The sequence below is a fragment of the Apteryx rowi genome, unplaced genomic scaffold (assembly GCF_003343035.1).
Source record: "Apteryx rowi isolate R43461 unplaced genomic scaffold, aptRow1 scaffold_110, whole genome shotgun sequence".
Classification (NCBI taxonomy): domain Eukaryota; kingdom Metazoa; phylum Chordata; class Aves; order Apterygiformes; family Apterygidae; genus Apteryx; species Apteryx rowi.
The window spans coordinates 626,326-653,579 of record NW_020447309.1 but is presented as its reverse complement, the minus strand read 5'-3'; the positions used below and the strand labels follow the sequence as shown (position 1 = coordinate 653,579).

At 36.5% G+C, this 27,254-nt stretch overlaps 1 protein-coding gene across 4 annotated transcripts; it reads right to left on the bottom strand.

The window, feature by feature from the left end:
* Positions 1 to 27,254, bottom strand: NFE2L2 (nuclear factor, erythroid 2 like 2). 4 transcript variants are annotated; one of them, XM_026075814.1, is made up of 6 exons: positions 18,246 to 19,458; positions 17,829 to 17,939; positions 5,510 to 5,779; positions 5,248 to 5,343; positions 4,455 to 4,634; positions 1 to 2,387 (listed from the first exon to the last, which is right to left on the bottom strand). In XM_026075814.1, the coding sequence occupies exons 3-6, from the start codon at positions 5,774 to 5,776 to the stop codon at positions 1,179 to 1,181; spliced, it is 1,752 nt and encodes a 583-aa protein (XP_025931599.1). In that variant the 5' UTR covers positions 5,777 to 5,779; positions 17,829 to 17,939; positions 18,246 to 19,458; the 3' UTR covers positions 1 to 1,178. The 4 variants fall into 4 exon arrangements, with proteins under 4 accessions (XP_025931599.1, XP_025931628.1, XP_025931608.1 ...); XM_026075843.1 differs by lacking the exons at positions 17,829 to 17,939; positions 18,246 to 19,458 and adding an exon at positions 27,016 to 27,254; XM_026075823.1 differs by lacking the exon at positions 17,829 to 17,939 and having other exon boundaries at positions 18,246 to 19,459.

Below are 27,254 nucleotides of genomic sequence, written 5' to 3'. Positions count from 1 at the left end.
TTTCGAATTACAAACTATTTTCTATATTTCATAAAATCCACTATAATCAAGTACAATGAGTCTTTTGAAGAGTAAACAAAGCAATTCTATTTGTTTGCCCCAATTTTTATTCTCTTACAACTCACAATTTCAAATTCTGCAACACTTTAATTAAGCACAGGTCCCAGACAGTGCAGTTGGTTGGCAGTATGTCATCTATAACCTCAGAAGTAATATCAACAAGCATCATTTGTCCCTACTCGGAGATGCATAGCGCATTTCTAGAAGAATTAGTGAGAAATACACAGAATTTTTAGTTGGAAAAATGCATGGTGCTGATGATGTTTTAATTAACAGATTTTAAACGCCTTTGGAGAAAAGATCCCATCGTGAGTTAAGTAGAGTTCAGAGAGTAAAACAAGGATTGTTACGTAAACTTAACATAGACTTGAAACTTAAATTTATGTTACACTATCCTTCCAAAGGCAGTTAAAATGATGATGAACTAAGGAGCAGTAAAGCTGACAATGCTGTCTGATACATCTCCGATTACTATCATATTTGTTGTGTAAAGACTTGTCCTTGGAAAATTAGTGAGGATGTTTGAATCAGCAAATTACCTACTTTAGGGAAATAAATGTGTATGAAGTACAGTAAAAAAAAAATTTAATGAACTTCAAAACAAATCAAAATCATACTTTGTCAACTTTTATCCTAAATTATATATTAAATATAAAGCAAGTACAAATGTATAAGAAAAATGGGAAACAAACATTATTGCATATTTATAAAAAAAGGTATCAGAAGCCATACTGTTTGTCTTGCAAGAAGTTATATTTAGAAGGCTAAAATCATTTTATATATATATCTCAAATCTATGAATATAACAAGAGATAAGAACAGTATATATAAATACGGTATCTTTAAATATTTACATGTATACGGAAACTAGTCAAAGTGGTACTATAAGAAGGAAATGTTTGTTATAAAAGTGAGATTACAAATTTTGCATACATACACCTGCATTACACTATTAGTTTTAAACCTGCATCTTCCATAAACTAGTTATTAACCTTAGAATTACTGTTGCATAGAATCATTTATGTTACCTAATTCTGCATTCCACCTCACAGTAAAATCTATCTGGATAATGATACAAAAATAACAACTTGAAGAACGCTAACCAGCTGTGCTGCCCTTCAGAATTTAGTCTCTGACTTCTTGCTTTTAGGAACAAGAAAGACATTGCCATCTCTAGTTTGCTGCAGTGAATATTCACTAGGGGAGTAAGACTTTCCATCTTCATCACGTAGCATGCTGAAGACCTCAAGGTATAAGGTGGTAAGTTGCTTTTTCATTTGACGAAGGCTTTTGTCATTCTCTCCTTTTTCTTTAAGCAATTTCTCTTTCTCATCTTTTAGGTTACTCAAATCTTGCTCCAGTTCCACTATATTTTCCAGTTTTCTTTTACGGCAGTTTTGAGCAGCCACTTTATTCTTTCCTCTCCTGCGTATATCTCGAATAAGTGCAAGCTGGGCTTCGCTGAACTGCTCCTTAGACATCATTTCATTGAAGTCATCAACAGGAAGATTGATGATTTTTTCTACAGGAAAAGGGATCTGCAGAGCTTTTGCTCTTTGCTCATCTCTTGTGAGATGAGCTTCAAGACGGCTTGAAGGTTTATCTTTTGTGAATGGAGCTTTGGGGTGGCCTGGACTGGCAGGTGGTTCTTTCTTTGGTGTGTTTGCACATTGCAAAGTAGGGGTTTGAGTGCTTGGCCCCAAGGAAGAAAGCACATGATCATGGAATTGCAATGAATACATGTTTGCATTGCTCTGTGGCACACTTCCAGGAGCACTATCCATGTCTTCCATTTCAGAATCACTACAACCAAAAGTCTTATCTCCATAGACAGATGATTCAACAGAGTGTTCAGGTGATGCTACACTAGAACTTGCATTCAATGAAATACCAGAGTCAGAATCATTACATTCTGGTACAGTTCCTGAGTGGTCACCATTAAAAGCTTTACACAGAGAGAAACTGGAAAGATCAATAGGTTCACTTAGAATATCTGCAAGTGACTGACTGATAGTGTTTGTCGGGGCAGTGTCACTGTTCGCCTTTGTATGAATAAAGGTGGCATAGAAATCCTCACAGAAATCAGAGCTCAAAGTGGATGTGCTATTTAAAGAGTTCCCACTCAGCTGGCTGGTGTCTTCTGGTGGCAAAATGCTGGAAAAAGGACCCTCAATACTGTTCAGGAAATCTGGACTGCAGTTAACATCTTTCCTCATCATGGATAATGAGTTGTAGTAATTATAGCTGTTGTGCATCTCTGTTGGCTTCGTTTCAGGGCTTGCGATTGTGCTTACCTCAGCCAGGTTATCATTTTCAATGTTAAGACACTGCATGAGAAAAGTAGAGAAATTCAGCAACACCTCACTAATTGATAACAAAATCTTTTTATATAATCCACAAACATTAAATATTTTAGCAAATCAACATGCATGTAAAATGGGTATTATAATATTGCTGTGACCTAGATTACTACAACACAATTTTACTATGGAGAGGCAAACTAGGGAGAAGACTAGGCACCTAAGCAGAGTATAAGGCAACTTACTCTGGACAAAGCTACTTAGATTAAGCCAGCAGAGCCTGTCAGTCATAACAAGATGCTGAAGACCCATTCCAACACACTGTGCTATATGGAAATTTCATGGAGCTCTCCTGTTCTGCTAAATTGCTACTGGGAATCATGGAGCTCTCACAAGCACCACTGCTAATAAAGGTATCAGTACAGTAAATGTAACATTATTGAATGTGATTTACTGACACCACTAGCAAACAATTATTCTCAGCAATCTTTAATTTCATATCATGAGATATATTTCTTCAAATATAAGATTCTTTTAGAAACTATTGAATGAAACAGCTGTTTGGTGTAGAGAAATGTAATTCTCTGTGAAGTAAAGAGTACTAACATTAAGCCTTACAAACATTAACTCACCCCACCTACTTTTAGTTAAGCTGGCTAACATCAGCATAAGTGCCTAGAACCATTACATTGATGGGCTTTCACTGGCTACAAGACCAATGTTCTTTCCAACAGGGTGGCAGTATCTTAACTGAATCTGAAATAAGTGTGCCTGCTGTCCCCACAGAATTAGGCAATTACCAAAATGAATCTCTTTCTCTTAAGAAGGGACCACACACTGATTATTTAAATGGAGATCACACAAGGCTTAAGATAAGGTTTTGAAAGTAAGAGTTTTCTCTTTCATCAAATATAATTCATAGAAAGAAGATAGCCTCAATTTAATTATCTCACTTCTTTTCAGAAGATTATTCAAATATGATTCAGAATTACTGCAACAGATGATTTTCTTTTGCTTTTATATTTACAGCTTCACTGCTGCCTCTTCATAGTCAAATTGTCCTTACGTGAGGCTTTGAACCCTATCACAACAGTAAAGATTAGAAAAGTAGGAAAATTAAAAAAATACAAAGATTAAGGAAAAAAGTGACAATGACAGGAAAGATGCAGTCCCCACACTTGCTTTCTTTTTTTTTAAATATGATTTAGATTGACAGGGGTTCCACCAACTATTCATCTCTTGTGTTAACAGCATAAAGTAAAGCAACATCATGCTGCAGCACCATAATGTTTTACAAAGATATATGAAAAAATAAATCTGCTCAATTTTATAGTCAACTTAAGTAAAATATAAATAAAACCATAATAAAGACAGGAAAAAAAAATCAAAGTAGATGTCCTTTGTAATGCACAATTTAGGAATATAGGAAAGTGATTTTTTAGTCTGCTATTGTTTCTTGGAAATATCCACTTCATGTATGTTACACAATTAGTTCTTCCTGAACATATATAAACAATAGTTACACAGAAGAGGCAGGTATAGTTATAAGCCTATATATATGTGCTGTTTTCTTTACAAAACCTTTTTCTCCAGATAAAAGTTGAAGACAAAATCTAAATGAAAGTAACCATAAATGATTTACACAACATGTTTAAACACTGTCAAAAATACATTTACAATAATGCTTGTGGAAACAATTCCTGTTGTTATAGGATCCATAATTCAGAAGTACCCATTCTTTTATTCAACTGGAACTTCAAGCATGATAGTGCTGTAATACTGTATGTAACAGGTTGCAAACAGAGGCAAATAATAATTTAATAAACATGGGGAAGTTCTGGTTGGGAAGACAGACTGTTTTACTACGGCATTCTGATAGAGAATCAATTTCCTTTCTCCTATGTATTCTTTAATTTAGTATTTTTTAAAAATTAAAGCCAACACTGATTTACAAACATCCTACAGGTAGTACCCCAATGTGGGGGTCATAATCACCATCTGTTAAAATGCTGTTGCACTACATTCTCTGGAATACCATACTTTCCCAGAACATCATGCTACTATTTTCAGGTGTTTATCATATTAACCTTTTACCTGTAACTCTGGAAGGGACAATAATTCTTCCCAAACTTGTTCTATGTTCTGCATATTCTCTGTATCAGTAAGTGAAACTAAAACAGGTGATTCAGGTGGCTGAGTTTGATTAGAAGACATGAAGATTGGGTTATTATCCATCTGAGCAGGAACCAGTGACTGAAATGCAGCAGAAGAAACCTGGAATATTTAAAAAAGTACAAACAGCTTAGAACTGTCTAAAGCAAAAACCTGTTCTTGATGTTCTACCATTTCTGCAGAACAAGTAGACAGGTGTTTCTTAACAAAAGCATTTCTTGTAAATAATTGGATAATACAGAAATATTCCCATGAAAGCAGTTTTCATATTAAGGAAAAAAAATAGGAAAAAAAGCTACTAATTGACTGGTGAAGGGCTTATCTTTACCACATGAAATAGTCTGGGTCAGTACGCTGAAGTAAAGCAACTCAAATATACCAACTGCACATAGCTGAGCTATGCAAATGACCAAACTGCAAAACTCCACTACTGTTATTTGTAGTCACTGGAATGATTGCCATCAGTTGTGGTCATAAGCTGAATCCTGACTGCATTACTAGGGTAAGCACAAGGAACACAAGGGCACCACACCACCCGCACCTGATACAGCCCTACTTTAAGACTCCTACAATGCTTTATTCCAGTTGGGAGTTGGCATGGGGACAAAGCTGAAGCCACATCACAAGTTAATAGCACAGTCGCGACAAATCTTAATGAGAAATAAGACCGATCCCCTAAAAGAGCACCCACGAAACAATGAAACTGAGCATTTACCTCATTGCTGTCTATAAATGGGAACGCTTCTGCCAAGAGCTGCATGCAGTCATCAAAGGACAAGGCTTCTGTTTCTGGTTTTGAAGTATGTGTGTTCTAAATAGGAGAGTTATGGGAAAAAATATTACTGCATCTTTGAATAACTGAAGAATCTTCCATTACAGCAATGAATGCAAATTAATTGTAGGTAACCACTAGCATTATGTCCTCCTGTGAATGGAAAGTGGTTTGAAAACACTCACAAATACATACAAGAGTTTACCTGTGAAAAACTGACTGGTGGCTCGGTATTTTCGGACTCAACACGCTGAGCTGGCTGAATCGGAACAAATTCACCTGTCTCTTCATCTAACTGCAGCTGAGCCAGGAAGGCTTTCTCCTGCTCTTTTTGGAGCTGCTCTTGTCTTTCCTTTTCAAGTTTCTTCTGTTTCTCGAGTTCATACTCCTTCTGCCGTTGACTAAAATCAAAAACTTCACGCCTTGCCCCAAGGTCTATATCTTGCCTCCAAAGAATGTCAATCAAGTTCATGTCCTGTAATAGAAATACATTTTTAAAGCAAGCTTCCTTCCCAGCAAAGTGGTTTAGAACAATAACAAATCTTTTTAATTCTGTATTAAACAGGTAGATTCATGTAACTGAGGTTTAGTCTCTTAATCCTACCAAATTATCCAAATAAAATGTGGCTCTATATGCCCCTTCTGACGTGCATAAATTGATGGTTTACTTGCCCTGGCCCACAGACAGGCTGACAGGAACTAAGCAATTTGTTATAATTAGTTAAGGTAACATATGAACTAGCCAGAGGATAAATGTATTTTTCTTTCCTAAATTAGCTAATAGAAAACATAAAGCTATAGAAGGAATTATGTGACTTCATTAGAAAGTCTTTTTTTTTTTTAAGAGAAAAAAATAGGAATTAAAGAGGCTGCTCATGTAAATTCTTTCAGCATGATCTCATAAAATCGTAAAAGCTGACTAAAAACATGGCAGGGGGCTGGCTGATGTAACTGCAATAGCTATATTGCAAAATGCATTTTAACATATTTATGTTCCATTACAATATTCAGTATTAATCTTAAAGATCAGCAGAACAGTGCTACAGAGCTGGAAGATAACCTTGTTTCAAAGTCATCAAATGACATAACATCACTGTAGCACTAAACGCAGTTATTAAGACCAATCACTAAAAATTTGTAATTTAAATCTTAGTCCAGGTTGTCATTCTACATGTGGTTGGTTTGGAACAGTTGAGTATAAATTAATAGGTGTCAAATTTTGTTAGTTAGGCTCTGGCTCATCACAGAGTTGGTCATTTATCAGACTGCTAACAATGAGCTAAATTTCTTGGAAATCAGCTATCCCCTGTATACTTAAATGCAGCTATAATGTTTCAGAAGACAAAATAACCTTTGCAATCTAGCGAAATCCATCCAGTTGATATATTTTATCTGTCTACAATTACTTTTAATTAATTGCACAGGGTTTTTTATTTTGTTTTGCTTTTTAATTGTCCAACCATTCAGTGTTTCTAAGGGCCAAAATATGGACTATTTTCTTCTGTGAAGAAAATCTAACACTCAACAAAATCATCAATCAGGATGTTAGCTGATGGAGAACTTTAATACTTGGTGGCCACACTTGTCAGATGGGTAAAAGTCGAACAAATTCTAGCTGGTGCCTGAGAGTTATGAGTTTATGGCATATTTCATTATTCTTAAAATTACCTTTTTAGCAGCAGTGTACAGAAATATTGTTTAATGTTGAACTTACTCATCAAGTTAGCACACCACAAATAATATATCAGCATTTCATTTCAGCAGATCTTTAATGATTCAGTTAGTGGTTCTAGACCTGAGATAAATTTAGTATAACCATAGTGATCCACCATAATAAAATCAAAACATTCCCTTATCTCTAAAGACTATTTTCAAACAGAGAAGCACAGTAACCTAAACACCAAGTCACTCTGCCATTCAAAAAGATAACTTCTCTACAACATTTATGGCAAAAGGCTTTAGTGTGAGTCTGTGTTTGAACAAACCAATTCAGTATTCTCATTTCTTCATTAAAAATTCTATACTATTAACATTCATATTTACATATTGCAAGAACTATTACTAGTTACTAAAAAAACTTTTTTTTAAATCAGGCAGTTACATAAAATATCTGCGTGTTTATACAATGCAGGCATTAACAAATCTAAGGCATATATAATATACTTTGCTGGGAGAGATCAAAGCCAGCTTTAACGGCCAGCAGTGAAGAAGCTGAAATAATTACAGTGGCTGCCCAAGACAATGTTTGGTCTTTCCAGATTGGCAGGGTAAAATGAACTAATTAGGTTCTGCAGCAATTGAAGATATTGCAATATGGTATAGCTTCATTAAGGGCCAGTAGTTTACCAGCTGCTCATTGTCTCCTTCTGCAGCAGACTCAGAACCGTTTCCTAGTTTTGGAGCATTTGCAATATGTTCTGGATAAAACTGCAGGATCTGGATTTTAGGGCTCACTTCTGAATTATTCATTTACAAGGCACCCTTACAAACGTGACTCAAAAGATTTTTTTGTGCATGTAATGCATGAGGTTGTGAATTAATAGAGCTGTTTGTCTCCCTGGGTTGCAACAGACTATGGCATAAAAATAGAACTGATGTTCAGTTTCAGTTTAAATCACAAAAAACAAAAGAGATCAAAATGGAAAAGGCATAACACATTTTCCTTAAGAAGAAAAATATGCAGTCTTAATGCAAAACCTTAAGGTGCAGCTCCTAAATCTATTGGATATATTCGTTACCAAAATAAGTAGCTTTAGGTGCTGCCTTATTTGTGGGATGAGACACATCAGCTGGCCGAAGAAATGGTGCAGGTGTACACGACCTCTGTATTTGCACACCAATCAATTCAGCAAGCAGTATTATTTTTCAAATCAGAATGAAATTAATATGCTTGCCTGGTATTAAGGATCTTGGACTGTTGTCTGAGAAAAACCACAGTATTGATTACCTCATGTCACCATTTTTCAAGGGGCAACATTTAGCCCAGTATCTTGTCTCTGGCAAATGGTCAGAGCTTCGTTAGTGTTGTGTTTTACCCTGGAGAGAGCTGTCTGTCAGAAGCCCTTTTTTTAATTTGTTTGTTGTACGTGTGGCACTGAAAACCAAAAAGTTTTCTTTTTTTAATTATCACTATAGAATTGGGAAAAGAGCCCTGCTATTTTTACCGTGAAAAGTTCTATATAAATATAGTCATATTATCCTTAAATTCTAATAACAGTTCAAATAATTACTCTTCATGTGAATCAGCTGCATGGAGGAAGTATTCTTCTACTGAGTAAGCTATTATATGAAATACTCAAATAGTGTGCTGATTTAAATCTAACCTGCCATTTAGCACTTATCTATAATTTCAGCCAATGATTTTAATAATATTGTTGTTTTCAAGAGAGTACAAAATTTGGGGCATTAATACAAAGCCTCAGGTCAAAATTAATGGAGACAACACTGACCAGTGAATCACTGACGAATGAGTCATAACCCCCAGCATAAGGGGGTGGCAAAAAACTACAAATAAACAAATAAATAAATTGCAGTCTAAAGCAAATATACTGCAATTTTGTTCCTTCAGCCTCCCCACAGCCTTCCACTTTATTTCTTAGCCTCATTGAACACTAGCACACACACACACGCAGACGTACACATACAAATATAGGCACTCCATTTTACGTTTAACACCAAAACATTTTTTATCTTTCCATTGTGAAAGAATCACAAAAGTGACTGTCTGTTTGATGTCTGAAGTGTTTAACTAAAGCTACTAAAAAGTATTTTAAGTATTGCTGTGCTAATTTTTAGATGGCTCGACATGTGCTCAAATCAAAAAGATTCATTTAAAGGGGAACAGCAGGCTGCAGGGGAGAGCAAGCACAGATTAATATCCAAACTAGAATATATGCACTAAGAATTCTATGAAAGATTTGTCTAAACAAAGGCTTGTGACGGTATTTCAGAGCCATGCTAACCACTTCCCTTAATATCAGGAGTATTTACTGTAAAGGCACCAGTGGTCCATCATGTGACGGAGTCCACAAGTGCCCGTTTGTTCTTTCCTCTGTTGTGCAATTTTTTGAATTGGATCAGAGGAGCTAAAAGGAGACGCAGGACAAGCTAGTTCTCCTCGGCATGAGGAAGTAAGTCTGTTAGCTGAGAGGGATTTCAGATGCAATGTTTTCCCCTAATTTAGAACTCAGATCTATTTAATGTATGTATTACCATTGTCCAAGTGTCTAACTTCTGGGACAGTCATATGTTTTGAGCACTTTTCCCCTGGCAAACCAGTAGTGATTTTATTTATTTTGTTGACAATTTTGTAAACAGAGAAAGAACTTCTCTCAGCAGACAAGGACTTGCTCTGCTTTCCCATGATCCATATAAGCAAAAGGTGCCTCTTACTCATGGTTTGCTTTTTTGTTCATTTAGTTATATGCTCTCCCAACTACATTGATAGCTTAGTTTGGACTTATAAAGGCAGTTTTAATAAGATAAACCTAAATGTTAAACAATTCACATTAAGCTACCATCTGGCCCCCAATGGAAATTTTCATGTTTTAGATTTACATATCAGCATTTGCCATCTGGGCAGAGTCTGTTATACATTTTATGAGAAAATCTCTGACTATATTGTAAAGTTTGACTATTAACTCTTATTGCTCCTAAGCAAACATATTTGCAGTAGGGTAAACAAAGGAAAGGGACCCTATTTTCATGTTATTCTCATAGACTGACTTTTGTGCTTTAAACAAAATGCTCATCTTTCTGTTTCATCCCTGTTTGGTTTATCTAACTGGTTTTGTTTTTGTTTGAAATATAAGCCACTTACAGGTTAGAGTCAGCAAAGCAGAAACATCAGTAGGGAAACAATCTGGTATCTCAGACAGAGCTTTCAAACTGTTATTAACTAATTCCAGAGCACATCCATAATTTTTTTGCTCATATGCTTTTTAATGTCATGCCTTTTGCAACATAAACTGGGACAATATTAACCATCTACCTCACCAGACAAAGACTTTCCTTCCTTTCCCATGATCTATTAGAACCTAACTTAAAGAAAAGGGAAAATTTCACATACCAGTATGAAAAAATGAGGGAGCAATAGAATCAATGGATATTGCATCCTCAGGAAGCTCAGAAGGGGACCCCACAAGAAACAGCAAAACACTCCTACAGCTTACTAGGAAGAGAACTGGCAAAATATCCCAAAATTTCTATTTGTTTTCCAGAAAATGAAAGGAATGAACAAAAAGCATCTTAAATCCTCGCAGTATTCAAAACAGAGTGTGGGAAGTGAGGATTAGGGCCCTGAGCTACTCCAAGACAAGAATGAAAGTGAGGGGAATGAGTAATAAAGAAAGGAAGTGTAACAGAAGGCATTGGAAGCATTTTTAACATTTAAGAAAAGCACAGATAGTAGGAGCAACAGCTGAATGCTTTCCCATCATTATCTTCAGGAGGAATTGATTTTTTTTTTTTACAGCAGGTTTTATGAATTATTTATAAATCATTTAATGTTTTCATATGATCTCTGGAAGTTACTATATTTAGTTTTTGTTGGTGGTGGGTTTTTTTTTAATATTCCAGATCTTGCAATCTGGTGATTCTTTATCAAGGTGAGCTACCACCATTCTTGGTTACAGAAAAAAATCCTGGAAACATAACCCTCATGCTTCAGGAAAAAAAAAAGAAAAAGAAAGTAGAGAAAGTAGGTAAGGTTAACCCAACACTAATACTTTTTAAAAACAAACAATGAGCTTTGAAAACTGACCCATAATTTTCAATCCCTTACAGTTAGAAACACGATGACAGGAGTTAATTCAAGAATTTGGAGGGGATGGCGAAGACACAAAAATTTGACAGAAGAACAGCATTTTGGGGAAGAATGGGGAACAAGGAATAGCAGAAGCTATTTATGCTGGAGGACAGAGGGGCACAACGGCAATTTTAGATGTCTGGACTTAGGATTTGGAAATGTGACAGAACAGACAGCTGTCAAACAAAGCCACACAACAGCAACCTGTGATTTGTGAATCACAAGGTCAAATCCCTGACTACCCTGTGGAGCTGCCTGCTGTCCCACATTTTTAACCAAGACCACCTTCCAGACGATCCAGGGGAAAACAGTGTGCTTGGGTTGCAAGTAAACTTTTTTCTGTCTTTCATACCTGTGCCAGTATCACTGCTGGTGAGACTGACACTAACCCAATACCTGCTTTGGCTTCTTCATGCCCATTTACCCCGCCTGGCCCTAATTAGACTTTGGATGCCTGATTTCTTGCTCAGCAACCTCTTTTTAAGCCCTGCAAGACTGATTTACCTGAAAAAGGACCCTAAAAGGGTTGAACACCACAGCTTTAAAGAACAGACATTGTAAGAGAATTTCCACTCTTTGGCTATGTGAATAAGCCTGTTGAAAAATGCTGGCCATGTGTCTTGGGACATTCTTCTGCCCCAGTAGAAACATATGAGACAGGCTTACTCCCTGAAATGTAAATGTTTATAAGCACATTTCATTTTCTTACTGAAGAAACTTCTTGAACGCTTTTCCAGGCCAGGAGCAGAAGATGTCCTGATATATCAGTTAGCTAAAAATGTTTAGCCTCTGTTTTTTCCAAACATACACCTCACATTCCACAGACTGAAGCTCTCTTTGTATTCCGGCATGCTCTACTAATAAATGCCAAATTGCCAGGATCTTCTCTTATAAATGAAATTAGTTGAAAAACTACTTGGCTACATTGCCTAGCATTCTTAGGAAAGGTTCACCTAGAGTGTTATCTTTGGATTGTGCTAACAATGAAAGCGAGAGGCTCTGACTGGCTGGAAGGACAGTCTTCCCCTACAGGTGCTATTCTGGAAACCATCCCCCCACAACCCTCACTCCAGAAATAACTTCTCTGAGAAGTAAATGATTTATATATTTCATCTGAAGTGTCATCTTCCAGGAATGGTATCAACAAAGGCTACAACTGTAAGGTCTGGTTCTGCTTATAGCTCTTCCCATATCATACAACCTATGGTGAGCAAGCTGACCAAACTGCAAGGAACAAGATATACTTCATATATTCTCCAGTAATAGTGAAAAAACAGGTTTCTTTAAGCCTGAAGAGTGTAAAATGAGTGAGAATGTAACTGCAATAAAGAAAAGTTGTTTTAGGATGTTTATAGTCATAAACGTATGGGTTTAAACTCATTCCTACTCCAAAAGCTGCAAAATCCTAATGTCAACAACAGAACAAGACCACAGCAAGTAAAGGAAAACACCCTCATCACAAAGACAGCAAAGAGAAGAAAAAGAAGGGACACAAAAGGGTGGCTCATTTCTCCACTTTCACAATAGTTTTCTCTTTCTCTGCAAAATCAGTCTCCACCTCTGTGCCACTCCTTAAAATACTGAAAGCATGCTGGAGTCTCACAGCACTCTCGTTTAGCCTGGGGTGCAGCAGCAGGAGTGACATTCTCCTCTCTGGCTCATTAATCTCTAGAGCCAGAAATACATACGTATTTCCTTTTCCCATCACATTTGGTCTGCCTTTAGCTGACTGACCACTTCTGATGCAACAGCTAGATCAGGGCACTCTTGCTCAGTATTGCAGCTCTCTTTGCAGAAGATTGTTTGGCATTCTATCTCATACACTCCAAAAGTAGCCATGTTGTCCTAAATTGTTTAATCAATGTGTATTTTAGCAGACAGCTTTAAAATAACACAATTTTAATACAGAGTATGCGCCTTCCAGGGGCTGAATGGTTCCAAGATTGATCCTCCCTCAATATCTTAAAAAAATGCGTTGTTTGAAAAGTCTAATTTAAATTTTACTTTTCCACAGTTTATTTGGCTAGTATAAAAGTGTGTGGTTCCAATCCCAGTTCTGGTTGTGACCTTATCTAGTCTCAACTTTCATGATGAAATAGATTAGTGAAGTAACACTATCACTTTATTAAAACTGAACACATCAATGTACTGAGTCCAGTCCTCTTAGTTAGATATGTCCTTAGTTAAATGTCTTTTAAACAATTTTAGGTTTAGATAAAAGCTTCTACTCACATTCTGAATCCCTCTTTCAGCTTAATAGAGACATTTAGTTGCTACTTCTTTACTGTCATCAGCAGGATTACAAAATGATTAAGTTGCACTTATGCACACAAAGTTAATATGTATATTACAATCCATTACACAAGTTGCATAATGAAATTGGGATGCTCTGGCAAAAAGATGGGATTGTTTTAGAAAAGAGTGGGTTAGCCTGCATATTGTTTTTACATGCTTGATGCATCAACAAAATCTACCCTACTGCCCCAGCAAGTAAACTGATTCTATTGTGGCTTACTAGAAAGCTGCTGTACAATCATCATGTATTGGACCAGGTAACTCCATTTTGAAAGGTATTCAAATAGCAGCCATCTCAGATAGAAATCTACTTCATTTCAGGAAAAGTTGCTCTTAATAGCTTTGATTTATTCGTTTTTTTTTCCCCTCCCAAGTTAAACTCAAAACTGCACCATAACAAAACCAAAATCAATAAATGCCAGTTATGTTTACAGTAAAAAACCCTGGCCCTACATGTAAACAAACGATATAAAAAAATATATATGCTTGAATTTAACCAGCATCTAAAAATACTGCTGACCTTTTAACCACAGGAACACATAAGCCTTTGCATCCCAATCCATTTTATATATTGAACCCATGGTACCTGGAAAACAATTACCTGTTAAATGATTATCTTCAAGCTATCCTGCTGTACCCTGCCAGGCATGTACTGTGTGCAGACATTGCCACAGGCTATTCATTAGTTTATCTAGGAGAGGATGTGTTTATAATAATGGCTCAGTCATCTGGGAAACATGATCCAGTCAAACAACAGCGTGCTCTTACAGCCAGTGAAACATCAGGAAGTAAAAAAAGATGAACACAGAAACAGAGAAAGGAATCTAATAAAACTGCATATAACCTATTTATTAGGTTATATTAACCTCAGGTTATAACCTCATTGCCACTATTTTCATTTCACTAGGATTATCCACTTTTTGGAAAAGGATATTTCAGGCCAAACATGAGAACAGTGTGCATCTGTTCTTAGGTCAAAATATTTTCTAGGATTATTTAGAATCTTAGTTGAACTACACATTTCCACTGCTCCAGGACTTCTTACTATAAAGCCCCTATTTTTAGCTGTCATTTTGCTGCTGGCTGGGCAGGTTATGGGGACAGGCACCAGATGGGTTATTACAACTAAACTACAGCCTGGGTGGGGAAACAGTGTGTTCCAGTGTTACAAGAAGCATGTCCCACCAAGCTTCACTTCACTGATCTCACAAGCACCTTACTTCTATTGTTCTTGTTCATGGGCCAAACAAGAATGGCAAGCAACTGGAATATCAGTGTGCATTAGAAAAGCATTGAGGTTCACTAACTGTAGTGCCAGCACACATCCCTCAGCCCTCATTCAGCAACACAGATTTTTACTCCATAAGGCTGAACCAAGGAAATTCTTCCATACTTCCAAACTGAGCTGACAAAGAAAGAAAAGCATGCTTTTAAACTAAGAGAACTCATCACACAAACACTTCACCAGCCTAGAAGTACTATCTTAAGAATAAAAGCTTAAGAATCAAAAGATTAATAATTGAAAGGAGTTTAAAGGGGAAAAAAGAGCAGAGTCATTGTTTTATATTAAAAATACTCCACTAAGAGAACATTAATAAGGTATGCACACTTTTAAGCACTCTAACTGGGCAATAGAAAAAGTGGACCGAAAGAAAACTGCCATAAGTCATAAGCACCAGTACCCTCTTTATTTCTGAGACAAAACTGGACCGTCATCCTGCTCCTCAGAACAGCCTGCAATACATGGACATGGACACAAGTGACAACTGTTGCCATTCTCTTGAGATTAGTAACTTTGAACTAAATTCACTGCTTTAGAAGTTATGCTATTTCTAAATGCAGCACTGTAATGTTTTCTATGATCCCAAATTCAATTTGGACAATAGAATTTGCCAATGACACTCATGTCTGATTACATCCACTCTGCATTATCTTCTCAGCCAAAAGCTCTACATTCTCCTCCTCTTTCTTCTGCCTCTACTTTTAAGGTACAATCCCAGGAAATGGGCCAATCAGTAATGCACATAGTTACCACACACAGCACAAACTAACACACACAGTAACTACATAGTAACTTTGCATGGAATACAGTTTGCTCCAGAGGTGGTCAGCTGTGACATGTTCCATACACTTCAGCCCAGATCTGGCAGGGTAATTTGTGCCTACCCGCTGCTACAATCCGTGGGGCACAGGTGTTTAAATACCTTTGTGGATCAGAATCTTGCAATTAATGCACACTTTTCACATACATGATTTTTATAGATATAGAATGCTGAGAATTTAGTGCCAGTGCACAATTTTGCATACAGAAATAGCGTCCAATGTAAAACCATATTAGAGAAAATAATGGCAGCTACGTATTTCTGATTGCCCTTAAGCATATGATGAAGGGAAAAGTTCAGCACAGCTCCTTTTCCCTTTTTTTGAGTGTTTAACTTCAAATACAAGTTAGACAGGTTGTTCCATTTCTGTGGAGGAATAAAAAACAGAAAAAAAAGCCAAAAATACACTGCTATTCAACTGCTCACCATCAGATACTACAGGACCTTAAGAGATTTGAGAAATGGAGTTCCCTGTGTGGCAAATTTTTGCTATGGTGACAGTTCATCTTTCAAACAAATAATTCATGATTAAATGGTTTATTTGACACTATGCACAGCCTTCATTAGTGACATGCTTCAGTTTGAGATAAGCATTATTAAATAACTACATTGTTCAACTGTGCACTACTGAAATAACCAAAAATAATCTTCCTAAATTTACAAGAACAGCATAGAAATCCTTACTAAATTTGTATGAAATGAGTTTGCCCACCCTCCCTGCTTTCTTCAGCCATACCAAAATACATGATGGGAGCTGTTTTTCTCTATAATAAGGAAAGGTCAGATTTTCTTTGCTCATTTTCTTAAACACTGAAGTTCACATATCTCTCAGTAAAGAACAATTCTGTAAAAAATTATCAACCCCTTCCACTAGATTTTTAGAAAGCTTTTACACTTAAAGGCCCGGAATGGTTAAAACAATTAAACCAGAAAGGTCAAGAAAGGTCAACATGTCAGGTGTCCAAGTACCAATTTATCATTTTTGTACACAATGACAACATTTGCATAAAGAAAAGGCAAACCTACCTAGGAACTGAGTAACACTGTATTAGAAAATAAAGCTTTGTTTCTGTGTTGTGCAATCCAACCCTTACTTTTTAAAGCCCTGTGCATTATTCAATTTATAAATTGAAAACAAAAGGAGCTAATTGAGAGTAAGTAAACTGTTTTATACTTCTTACCAAATTAGGTAAATGCAATAATTCTGATACCCTCAAAAGAACAACACACTCTCCCAAACTCAACCATCAATAATTTGCTCCTTCCACACAAATCAACAGCTTCTACTTCCTACCACTTTGCTTGGGGCTTCCACGTCTGTCTTGAGTAGACAGGAGTCTCACTACCTCCTGGATCTTCCTGGACCAGCTATCTGGCTTTTCTGCTACCATAAAACAGTTGGTTATGACAAGGCTGCCTCTTTCAGCCTTCTGATTAAATGGACAGATGTACCTAGGAAATCAAGGTAGAAGCCAATTCCTGATGTTTGTCCCCTCACACACTTTACTAGCAGCTATGATAACCAAAATAAGACTGTTTTTCATGAATAATAAACATGTCAATACACCTCTTCCATCTACAAACAGTAAAAATGTTGCATGCATGTCAAGATGCTTAACAAACATTCAATATTTGGGGGTGGGGGAGGAGGGGAAGAAGAGAAGCCTATCCAGTTTGAAAATGTATTACAGAAAATCAAGAAACTGAGTCCAAAGCAACTCAGTGCAGTCTGTTAAACATTTATTTTTAGTTAATAACTGGGTCTGTTATCTGAAAAATGAACTGATCTCTTGGACATTTATAAAGCAATGTATTTACACAATAAATGTTAACTTAGTTAAGTTAAAACCTTAGACACATGCTGGTTGAGTGCTCCATACAAACAGTTTAAGAGGGCAATTCAGAGCATTTTAGATATTTTCTAGAGCTGCAAATTTTATCTCCCATGACCACCAGCTGCAGTTTGATAAGGCATTCCGCTGTAGCTTCTGAAAGGAGAATGTTGGACTGTGATAAAGAATACAGGTTGCCAAGAGAATTAAGCAAAGAACTAAACTTCCTTCTTCCTTCAGAAAGTACTGGACATTTAATTATTCTGTATTCAGTGAAACAGCACAGCAAATCATCATTCACCCTGGAGTAAAAGCAAATAATATTTGAAAACAGGAATTGTTTTTATCTTCTCAGCTTAGAACATAGTTTGGAGTAAGAAGCAAGCTTTCTCCTGTGCCTACATCATCACAATAAATTTTGTTGAAGAACATTTGATTAATTGCTCTTGTGAATTCTTCGATGCTGCTTGTCATGTGAGCCAAAGATACCTTTTCTCTGTTCTCTGTTCCTCTTCTCTGCCATCACGATATTCCCAGTTCAGTAAGGAAAGAGGTGGTGGAGTTGAGTCAAGGCAGAATCTTTCCAATGGTAGAATAACCCTAGCAACAATGGTCAAAGTTTTTAATTCATTCAGTTTGTCCCTTCTTTTTTTGCTTCCTTTGCGAAAAAAGCACATTCTTCCTTATATCTGGGGATTGAAGGAGGTATCTTACCCTTTTTCCTCTAAGTTTCTGCATGCCAACTTTTACAGCTGGGCTTTGAGGAGAGCTATATTAACTGCCATTTGAGGAAGACATGGGTGTTTTCTTTAAAAGTTACCCTAAATGGCATGACAAAGTGAAAAGGAAATCCTTTACAAAGATCCCGTTTCAAGAGCAGAAAGGGTTGAGAAGAAACAGACTTACCTTGCTGCCTCTGAAGAAAGTGTCTAATCTCTAAAGGCAGGATGAAACATCCCAGCACACTGCAGGCGTATCTATCAGCAGCTGAAGGACAGCAATTTGCTGATGTATGAAATAGAAAGTAAGTGTAACTGTCCTGAATATCTGCTGCCAAATTAAAGTTTGTGTGCTGAATCCCCGAATTCGACAAAATAAATTTATTCAGCAGACTGTTTCTAATATTAGCATTTACTGCTGATTTTTCCGGTAGAAGACAAAACAGAAGATTTAATTGCTTTCCAGATGGAATTAGAATCAATTTGTTGAGCAAAAGGAATAAAAATAATCGGTAGAAGACCACTTAAAAACTACAGTTAATGCAGAATGCAAACAGAATTTCAGGTTTGGATCCTGGCTGAACAGTTTTCCATCTCTGACCACTTTATTTCCTTATGCCTCAGTAAATACTTGGAAAATCAGATTAAAGCAAGTTGTCAGTAAAAATCACAAAACTCCAAAACTTTTCTATAGCAGTTAAGCCACATAATGAGACACTGATATCTTGTTAGGTAAATCATTACTCAGTCAGATATTAAGTGTTCATCTGTCATTACTATTTGCATTTTATAATACCTTGTTCATCATGTCTGCCACATACACACACATGATTTATTAAAAACACTCATCCCAAGGTTCACTCCATTTTGCATTTAAAATAATTCTATGGCTCTGACCTTAGTAACACAGAAATTTTCAGAATAATCTAAAGTACTTCAGTGATTTGTTATAGCTCCATTACAGTTTCATTATTTAAATGGCTGCCATTCTTCATTTTGCCAGCAAAAGAAACTTTGAGACATGATGAGAGATGTCCGCACTGGTTATCAGATGAGCAAGGACTCCAAAGAGTGGTTTGCACAGACTAGATTCCTAAAGTGGCAGATGATAAAGGATCACAGCTCTAGCTGGAGAATGTTCAGCAGAACTACAAAATTCCACCAAGTCACAACAATTTATACTAGCTGAAAAATTGACACAATAATCCTATAACACTCTAGTTCATATACCCAAACTGAATTACAAATCACAATATCAAAAGCCACTGTACTGGAGCTAGGCCTATACAAGTATAAGACACCTAAACATGGTATGTATTTCTATAGCCAAAGAATTCAGCTTAAATAATTTGAAAAACCAGCTGACAGAAGTTGGTATGACTTAGTTTCAGATGTAAGCTCTGTTTTATATATTATACTATTTTAATAGTACAGGTTTTGCTATTAAAATACTTCTGTTTTCATCCTTAATTTCTTAATCCTATTCATTTCAAAAGTTGGGTTTTTATTTTATTTATTTTACAAATATCAGTGGGATAATCTTCCAAAAGTTCCTCAGCTGACACATGGTCCTGCTTAATGCCTCTCTACACTAGAAAAAATAATAAGTGCAAATATAACTCAATGTTACAAAATAGTTTTAAGAAATATATCCACACACCTCAGGTCATATAGTTCACAGAAGATCACACCAGCTTCTACAATACACTTGCTCCAAGGACATCTAAAGATTACAATATCTTCATTTGTATAAGTGCCTCAGTCACTACTTCTGCAACATCGGTGAAGGCAGCCATTAGTGCAATAAGCTATGATGGAACACTCTCACTGACAAATCCTGGGTGACCTCTGCGGCTAAACTTTGTGTTCTCATTACAGGGATAAGGCTTCTGAAAAATTGTTATCTGTCTAAAATTGAGCTGCATCAACCTTCAGAGGCCCTTACATATACTCTCTCTTTTGTCACCTGTTTGGCCATCATTTTATTACCAAGCTGACTTTGGAACATGTATCTGGTTATATAACAACTTCAGACAAATCTAACTGGAAATACCCTGTTTGGATAGAATTCAACCTTCTTACCCTGCAGAACATAACTCACGGAAACAGTTCCTGAAGACAGAAAGGAAAAATGATCAAGTGTCCAAGTCCAGGGAACACAAATTGCAAATGCCAGCTACAGAGCAGACAGAAAGACTGGCCTGCAGGGGTTCTGACAGCATTCAGGATGACAGACCTGCATCAACTGCATGCTGCTTGTGAATTCTGAATAAGGATCTTCAAACAGTCCAAGCAATACAGGAATTGTTCCACTCTAATTATAGCAATAAGTAGGGAGGTGTTAATTTTACCACAAGAGTTCATACAAACAAAAAATCCCAAGATTTTTCTATCTTAGCTCTTTATGGCCAAACAGTAGTAATAATCAGAGCTGGAAGCAAAGTCATAGCAACTTCTCACATAACTCAGCTGCAGAAAAGTCACTGCTTCAACATATAACAGGCATTAATTTCAAACACAGCAAATAGGCACACCCTTAATCACAAAACAAATCTCTTAAAAGCATGCTATCAACCAAGCTCCTCTGAGTCAATTTCTCAAGTATGCAAACTTTGTTTTGCAAGCAATCTCCATGAGCAGATTTTTTCTTACTTACAAGAGACAGCATGTAATACCAATACAGTAAACAGCAATAAAACTCTAAAAGTGCAGGACAGAGATGTAGGGAGAGAGGAGGAGAATTCAATGTCTTTAAGTTTCATAGTCATACAGAAGATACTTCCTTAAAAGGTTTGAAAATTGTTTTCAAGCAGATCTTGCATAACTTGTTGCTGCAATGTTAAACTTAAAGGAAATTTATTTTCCTTTCTCCTCATTTTTAATTTCCTTGCTCATAATAATACTGTACAAGCTGGTCTAAAAGTCATAAGACAATATATCTGCAAGACAGCATAGTTGGGTGGTCTCAACTTTCTCAGTACTGCAATAGCATCAACAATAAACAAACGAAAACATAATTCTGGAAATTGTTTAGTTTAACTGTAAAGACAGGAAACATTAGAAGTCATTTACAGGATTTTCACAATAACTTACCTAAAAATCAACAGTATAGTATATTCCTTTTTCACAGTATTAAAACTGCAGCTAATCAGACCAAAATTAGAAATCTAAAGTGATATGAAAACTCTCAGCCAGATCTGTAGTATATAAATTACACCCACATAAGTATTATTTCTAAGTTTTACTCATTCTATTAAAGACTCACCAGTTAGTATTTGTGCTGAGCAGCTCTTACATCCTGCTGCTAAAAAAATGCTAACTTAACTTTATGAGTTAGTAACACCCTTATTAACTCCTATTAGCTTTCTGGCATCTCCAATGATGAATGTACCATAATATTTTAATTAATTCTTTTAAAATCAATATTAAAGTAGAACTTAGGAGTCAAACATGAAGCCCACATATAAACACATAATACATCTATGCAAAAGCCACAATCAAGTGTCAGTTAAAGAAATCTGAGCAAACATTTTAGCAAGAATTCAAAATGGCTGAAGACAGAAAACAGAACATGCTTCATAACATGAAGACAAACCTAATTCTCCAAAGGAGTCAAATAACTGAGCATTTTTATTCCTACTTGATGATGTTACAGATTTCTTGGTTAACCAATTTATTATTTAATTCAAATATATCATGCCAATTTTGGTTTTGAGAGACTTTATCTCAGGCACTGCTGGACTACATATGTCAAGGTAAAAAACAAGTTTATGTAAAACAATGTACTCTGCTGAGGAATGTATTTTTTCTTTTTATTTTGTTCTTTCTTTTAAAAGGTGGTAAAGAAAAATAATAATTATATATATATACAAATCATTGAAACAAAGAAATCCTGAGATAAAACTGTCCCTGTGCTTACTTCAGTACTGTAGCTGCACAGAGTAATAATACTGTTTTCAAACTTTAGAAAAGCTTCAGCACAACACAATTAATTAGCTTCTTGCTACTGCCAATTAAGATGTGACTGTCACTAGTATTGCTTTTCCTGTACAGAAAGCAGACAGAGTAGAAAGATTAAAGTACACAATGACTACCTTTACTCGAAATTTATTTGCCTATGTTTGTTTCAGATATGCCTTTCATGTTTTAATGCAATTTTATACACTACAGATAGTTTTGTTGGCTTCACTTCTTACTCACTGGTTTAATTGTTTACCTTAATAAAACAAATATGCCATAAAGCTATTACAGTTGAGCAATCCTGAACAGGATTGCAGGTCACTGTAAATCAGTCATCTTTGGATAACACATCTTTAAAGTCATGAGTTTCAACTACTCTTACCTGGCTTTTCATTGGTCTATGTAAAAAATAAATAAATAAATAATAAAAACTTGCATAAGTGGCAAAAAAAGTGTTTCCAAAACCAGTTAAACTAGGCTATTACAGAGAAAGAACTAATCTGAACAATGTATTGAATTACCTTCCCTTTACCTAAGCCTGTACTCTGTAGCACAAAGTCCATTTTGATATAATACACTGTATCAGAAAATGGAACAGACTTCAAAATGTTTCAAGTTCTCTAAGAATGTGCTATATTAAAATAATAGGTTACTTAGGGTTGTAATAAGATGGAGGCCAAAACAAACTTTAACTAGGTGATTAACCTGGAGACTTTAGAGGACTTTTTGCTGGCTGCAATTCAGACACTGCAGCAGGGGATTAATATTTAATTCATGCTGACAGGTTACTGCCTAGACTTGTACTGCATTAACCTCAGCCAACACAATTACTGTAAATATATCACACTTTCACAAATTGACCTAATTTTACTGAATGGTTTAGTCATTTTAAAGCTTGTCTTTCTTAATTTCAAGGAAAAAAAGGAAAGAAATAATATTCTAGATAAAAAAAAAAAAATTCCTTCCTTCAGTGAACAACATGTCCAGTGTTGACAAGCATGTGCATACTGAATGTCATTTACCCATCATTTGGAATTCTTTTCTTCAACCCTATGCAAGTCTACCCATTTCTGGACCTGCAATTGCCTCTTTTTCATAAAAAATGAATGCATTCCAATAACCTTTCAGTGACTCAGAAAAACTCTGACAGGTGTTACTGTTTTGGGGTGGAGGCTTCTTGGTTTTGGTTTGTGTTTGTTTTTTGAAGGAACATAGCTAACAATATTTGACACCTATGTATAGGAAAAACGTAATTTTTTTAAAATAGTGTGAATTAATTTTACTGAGAAAATTAATGAACAAATATTTCATTTAGTTCCTTCCACTTCCAGTGTCCCTCATCATCTCACAAGGCCCTTTGTACTCCACAAAGACAGAGACACCAAAACTTCAAGGAAATAAATACTCTTATCATACTATCGCTACCTTTATTTCAGCTGGGATCATGAAAATAACACTACCTATCAAACAGATATTATTCTGTTTTGCAAGTTTAAACAAACAACTTGATGAAAAGAATCTAAAAGAAATCAAGAGAGTATTTGGGAGCAACAATAGACATATATTAGTCCTATGCACTTTTAACAATACCCTTGGGTCTTCAGGGTTATAGACAACCTGCTGCATTCTTATTTAGGAAAAAGTTATACCTTTTCCATTTTTCCAATTAAGAAAGTAAAAAAGTGAGGGTCAGAGAGCCAAAGTTTATGCTTGTCCGTGAACATTGCTGGGAAATGTACACAAACCTTCCTAACCACCCACACAGTGCTATAAAAATGTCTCAAGTTCTTTAATGCACACAAGACCATCCAGCTGCTCTTTGCTTATACTGAACGTTCTTTTTTGTTCCAGTTTGGTCTCTTTCAAATATTTTTCAAACAAACTTTTATAGCCAAAGTCTTCTCCAACTGCAGGTTCTAACTATGAGTTTCTGCAAGTGTGATTTTCAGAGGAAACTAACCCCTTGTACTTCCACCAGATTCCAATGTAATTGTAAATTCTTAGCACATTCTAAAGACAAAATACAGGACATTGTCGTATTTATTACAACAAAAATGTCCAACTAGTTGCTCTCCTGAAAGGACTAGCATTGTCAGTTCCTATTAATCTACATTCATTTCAGCTAAACATATTACATTGCACTGTATGTACCACCAGTTTAACTGAAATATTTTCATTTGTGTATTTTGAAGGAAAAAAAACTTTTTCAGTGCAGCTTGACATCAAAGTGAGCACATAAGAATTGTGAGTCTTTAAATAAATGGACTCCTACTTAAGATACAGATAGTGACATTCTTTCATGTACTTCCTCCACTTTTGTCTGCAATTTTAAGAGATACATGATGATGTTATCATTATGCTCAGAAATGTGGAAGTTTCTTATATTGAAATTTACCTACATACACATATAAATCAAGATATCTATAGAGATATCTATTTATCTATCAACAGTGTTTCCTGTTGACCAGTTATTGAACCTAAATATCAAGAAACAAAAAACCTAGGGAGTCATTTGTCAGGCCTGAGTGCTATATTTGTTTGTCTTTGCCTGCAGTCTTTATGTCATGTGGAAAAGATCAGCCATGAGGGAATCAAAGATAAACCCATTCACTTGGCAATTTAATACCGAGTGTCACAAAAAGTTGATATAGACCCTTCTTAAAACCTTTTAGACTAAAGAGAGCATGCTAATTGAACTACAGACTCTTCGGGACAGTTTTCTGGGTAGAAAAATACCAACAGATACACTTAAGCAAACACCTGATTATTTCCTCATTTGTTTTTGCCAGTTGTTACAGTTGGTCTTATTTCAGTCTAAGCTCTTTTAAGCGCAACTCACAGCTTCATTCTTTGTGTTGAAAAGCAAATTCTTTTTGCTCTCTTCTTGTCACGAGGCTTTAAACTTAATGGTAACTGTTAAATTTGTTGAGTTTTCTTACCAAGTTACACACAACAGACGCAATCATTTTAATAATTTCAGAGTTACTGAAGAGAATAGCTACTATAGGAATATCTTGCTTTTGCAAACCTGATTTCAAACATCTTGACACTTATTTAACTGCATTCTTAGGTGTTTTGACTCCTATATTATTAGTGTATCATAGGCAAAAACATCCCATTTCACCTCTGCAGACATAGATGGAACTGCACCCTATTCCTAGGAAGAGAGCTACAACAACAGAATATTTTTTTCAAGACTATTGCACACAGTGGTGCACACAGTGCACACTGCTACTCCCACTGAGGCATGTAGCAGAAAGTAGTGATTTTACATTCTGGTTAAGGAGCTGGATCAAATCCACTTCTTCATATTCACCTTTACTGCTAAGACAACTGCTGCCAGGCACATACAAGACCAACGGCTTGTACAGTATTTGTACTAGTGCACACCCTTCCCATCCACTGGTTTGCAAAATCCAAGGGGAGAAACGAAGACTGTATTCCCTGTCTCTCATCATGCGTGAACATTTTAGGAAAGGATATCTGAATTTTCCACTTAGTAAATACATTTAAAATCATATTTAAAAGAAGATAATACATAATCCATTTGGCTACCTCAAAAATACAGCACCTTTTCAGGATATATCTGCAGGAGAAGAAAATGGCAGCTCTGAAGCCCAGCTAGGAAAATTGTAACAGGTGACTTGGTAGAAAGGGTTTGACAGAAGTGGGCAAACAAATAACAAAATCTAGGTTTGCTAGCAGACTAGTCATGGTGGACTGGGCAAAAAAGTACAAAACCAGGTGCCCAGAAGTCAGTGTTGTCAAGATTCTCTCAGAAATAAGAATGAAAATGCTGTAGTTAGATACCATGGGCAAGAAGAAATTCAAAGGGAATTTACACAGAGCAGGCCAGGAGTCTGATTTTTTTGCAGCATATTCCAAGAAACTGAGGAGGGAAGGTAGAGGTCAAGGCCGCACTACTGAGAATTAGTGGAACTATTAGCAGTCTAAACAGACAGAAAAGGAACAGTCTTCAATGAACTGAGAGATGTCAGGGAGCAGAAGAGTTATGCAATACTGTTAAGACATTACTTGTAGAAAGCATCCACTTACATATCCTAAAGGAAAGACAAAGGATATTTTTAAAAGTGTTTCTTTTGTGTTACAAAACTCTCTTATGTAGTATATATACTGTACAGACAAACCCTGAAAAAGCATCAAAACTCTTCAGTTTTAAATTTGTACTACTAAAATTAAAAAAAATAAAACAACTCCACATTAAGTTTCAAGTAATACTTCTTTAAGCCTTTTTAGAATTTGGGGATTATTTATACATGAGGATAACACCATAGATTATAACCTCTAACCTCTCATTTATACTGTACTGTATACTGTTGCCAAGGTTATCCTGGTTTTTTACATTGCATTTGAAAGACTAAATCAAAAAACAAAACCACCCTAGGGAAAAAAAATGATTGTGCAACAGCTCCAACTGGTTCCTGGCTCAGACCACTAAAGGTTGCATGCTACAGAACAGAAAAGGCCCTTTTAGGGAAACTGTGACAATCAACTGTCAAGCTTTGCTAAAATAAAAGGAAACCCAAGATAATTCACCCAAATAAGGACTAGGAGGCACAAGGTCATATGAACTCTTACGTGCAGTGACACAAGGGCTGTTTTACATGGATTTAATTTTGTATGGATTCCTAGGGTTTCCTACACCACTGCCCACGATCAGCCAGGCATTCCTTCCTACATGAGCAAGCTCTCCTAAACCTCTCACAAATTGAAAGGACAGAGAAAAACTCGCTGGGAGAGCTGTCAGACATTAATGTCTACCTCAAAAAACGGGGAGGAAGGGATACAGTTAAAATAATACCCCAAAGCTAAACCAAAACAGATTTATGAGTCTGTGGTGACGTGTCCCTCAGCTGAGCCGGCCGTCCGCAGACAAGGTAGGAGGTCGGACTGAAGCTCCTCCGGCAGCAGGGTCCTCCGAAACACTCTCTCTCCCTTCCCTCGCCCAAGCTGCCCGTGCTCAGGTACGACGTTACCTGCCCGGCTCGGAGCCTCCGCGCCGCTGAGCGCCCTCGCCCGAAGCTGCCCAGCAGGCGGGAGAGCTCCTGGGGAGAGGGAGGGCTGCCGGGGGGCCGGCCGGCCCTCCCGCGCTAGGCACCGGCCTCCTCGCCTGCGGCGACGGGGCTGAAACCACCTCGACCGAAAGCCATTACGTTCCCTCCTCGCTTTCTCCCTAACCCTGGGGCGGAGGGAGGGAAATGAGGGATGCGCAAGG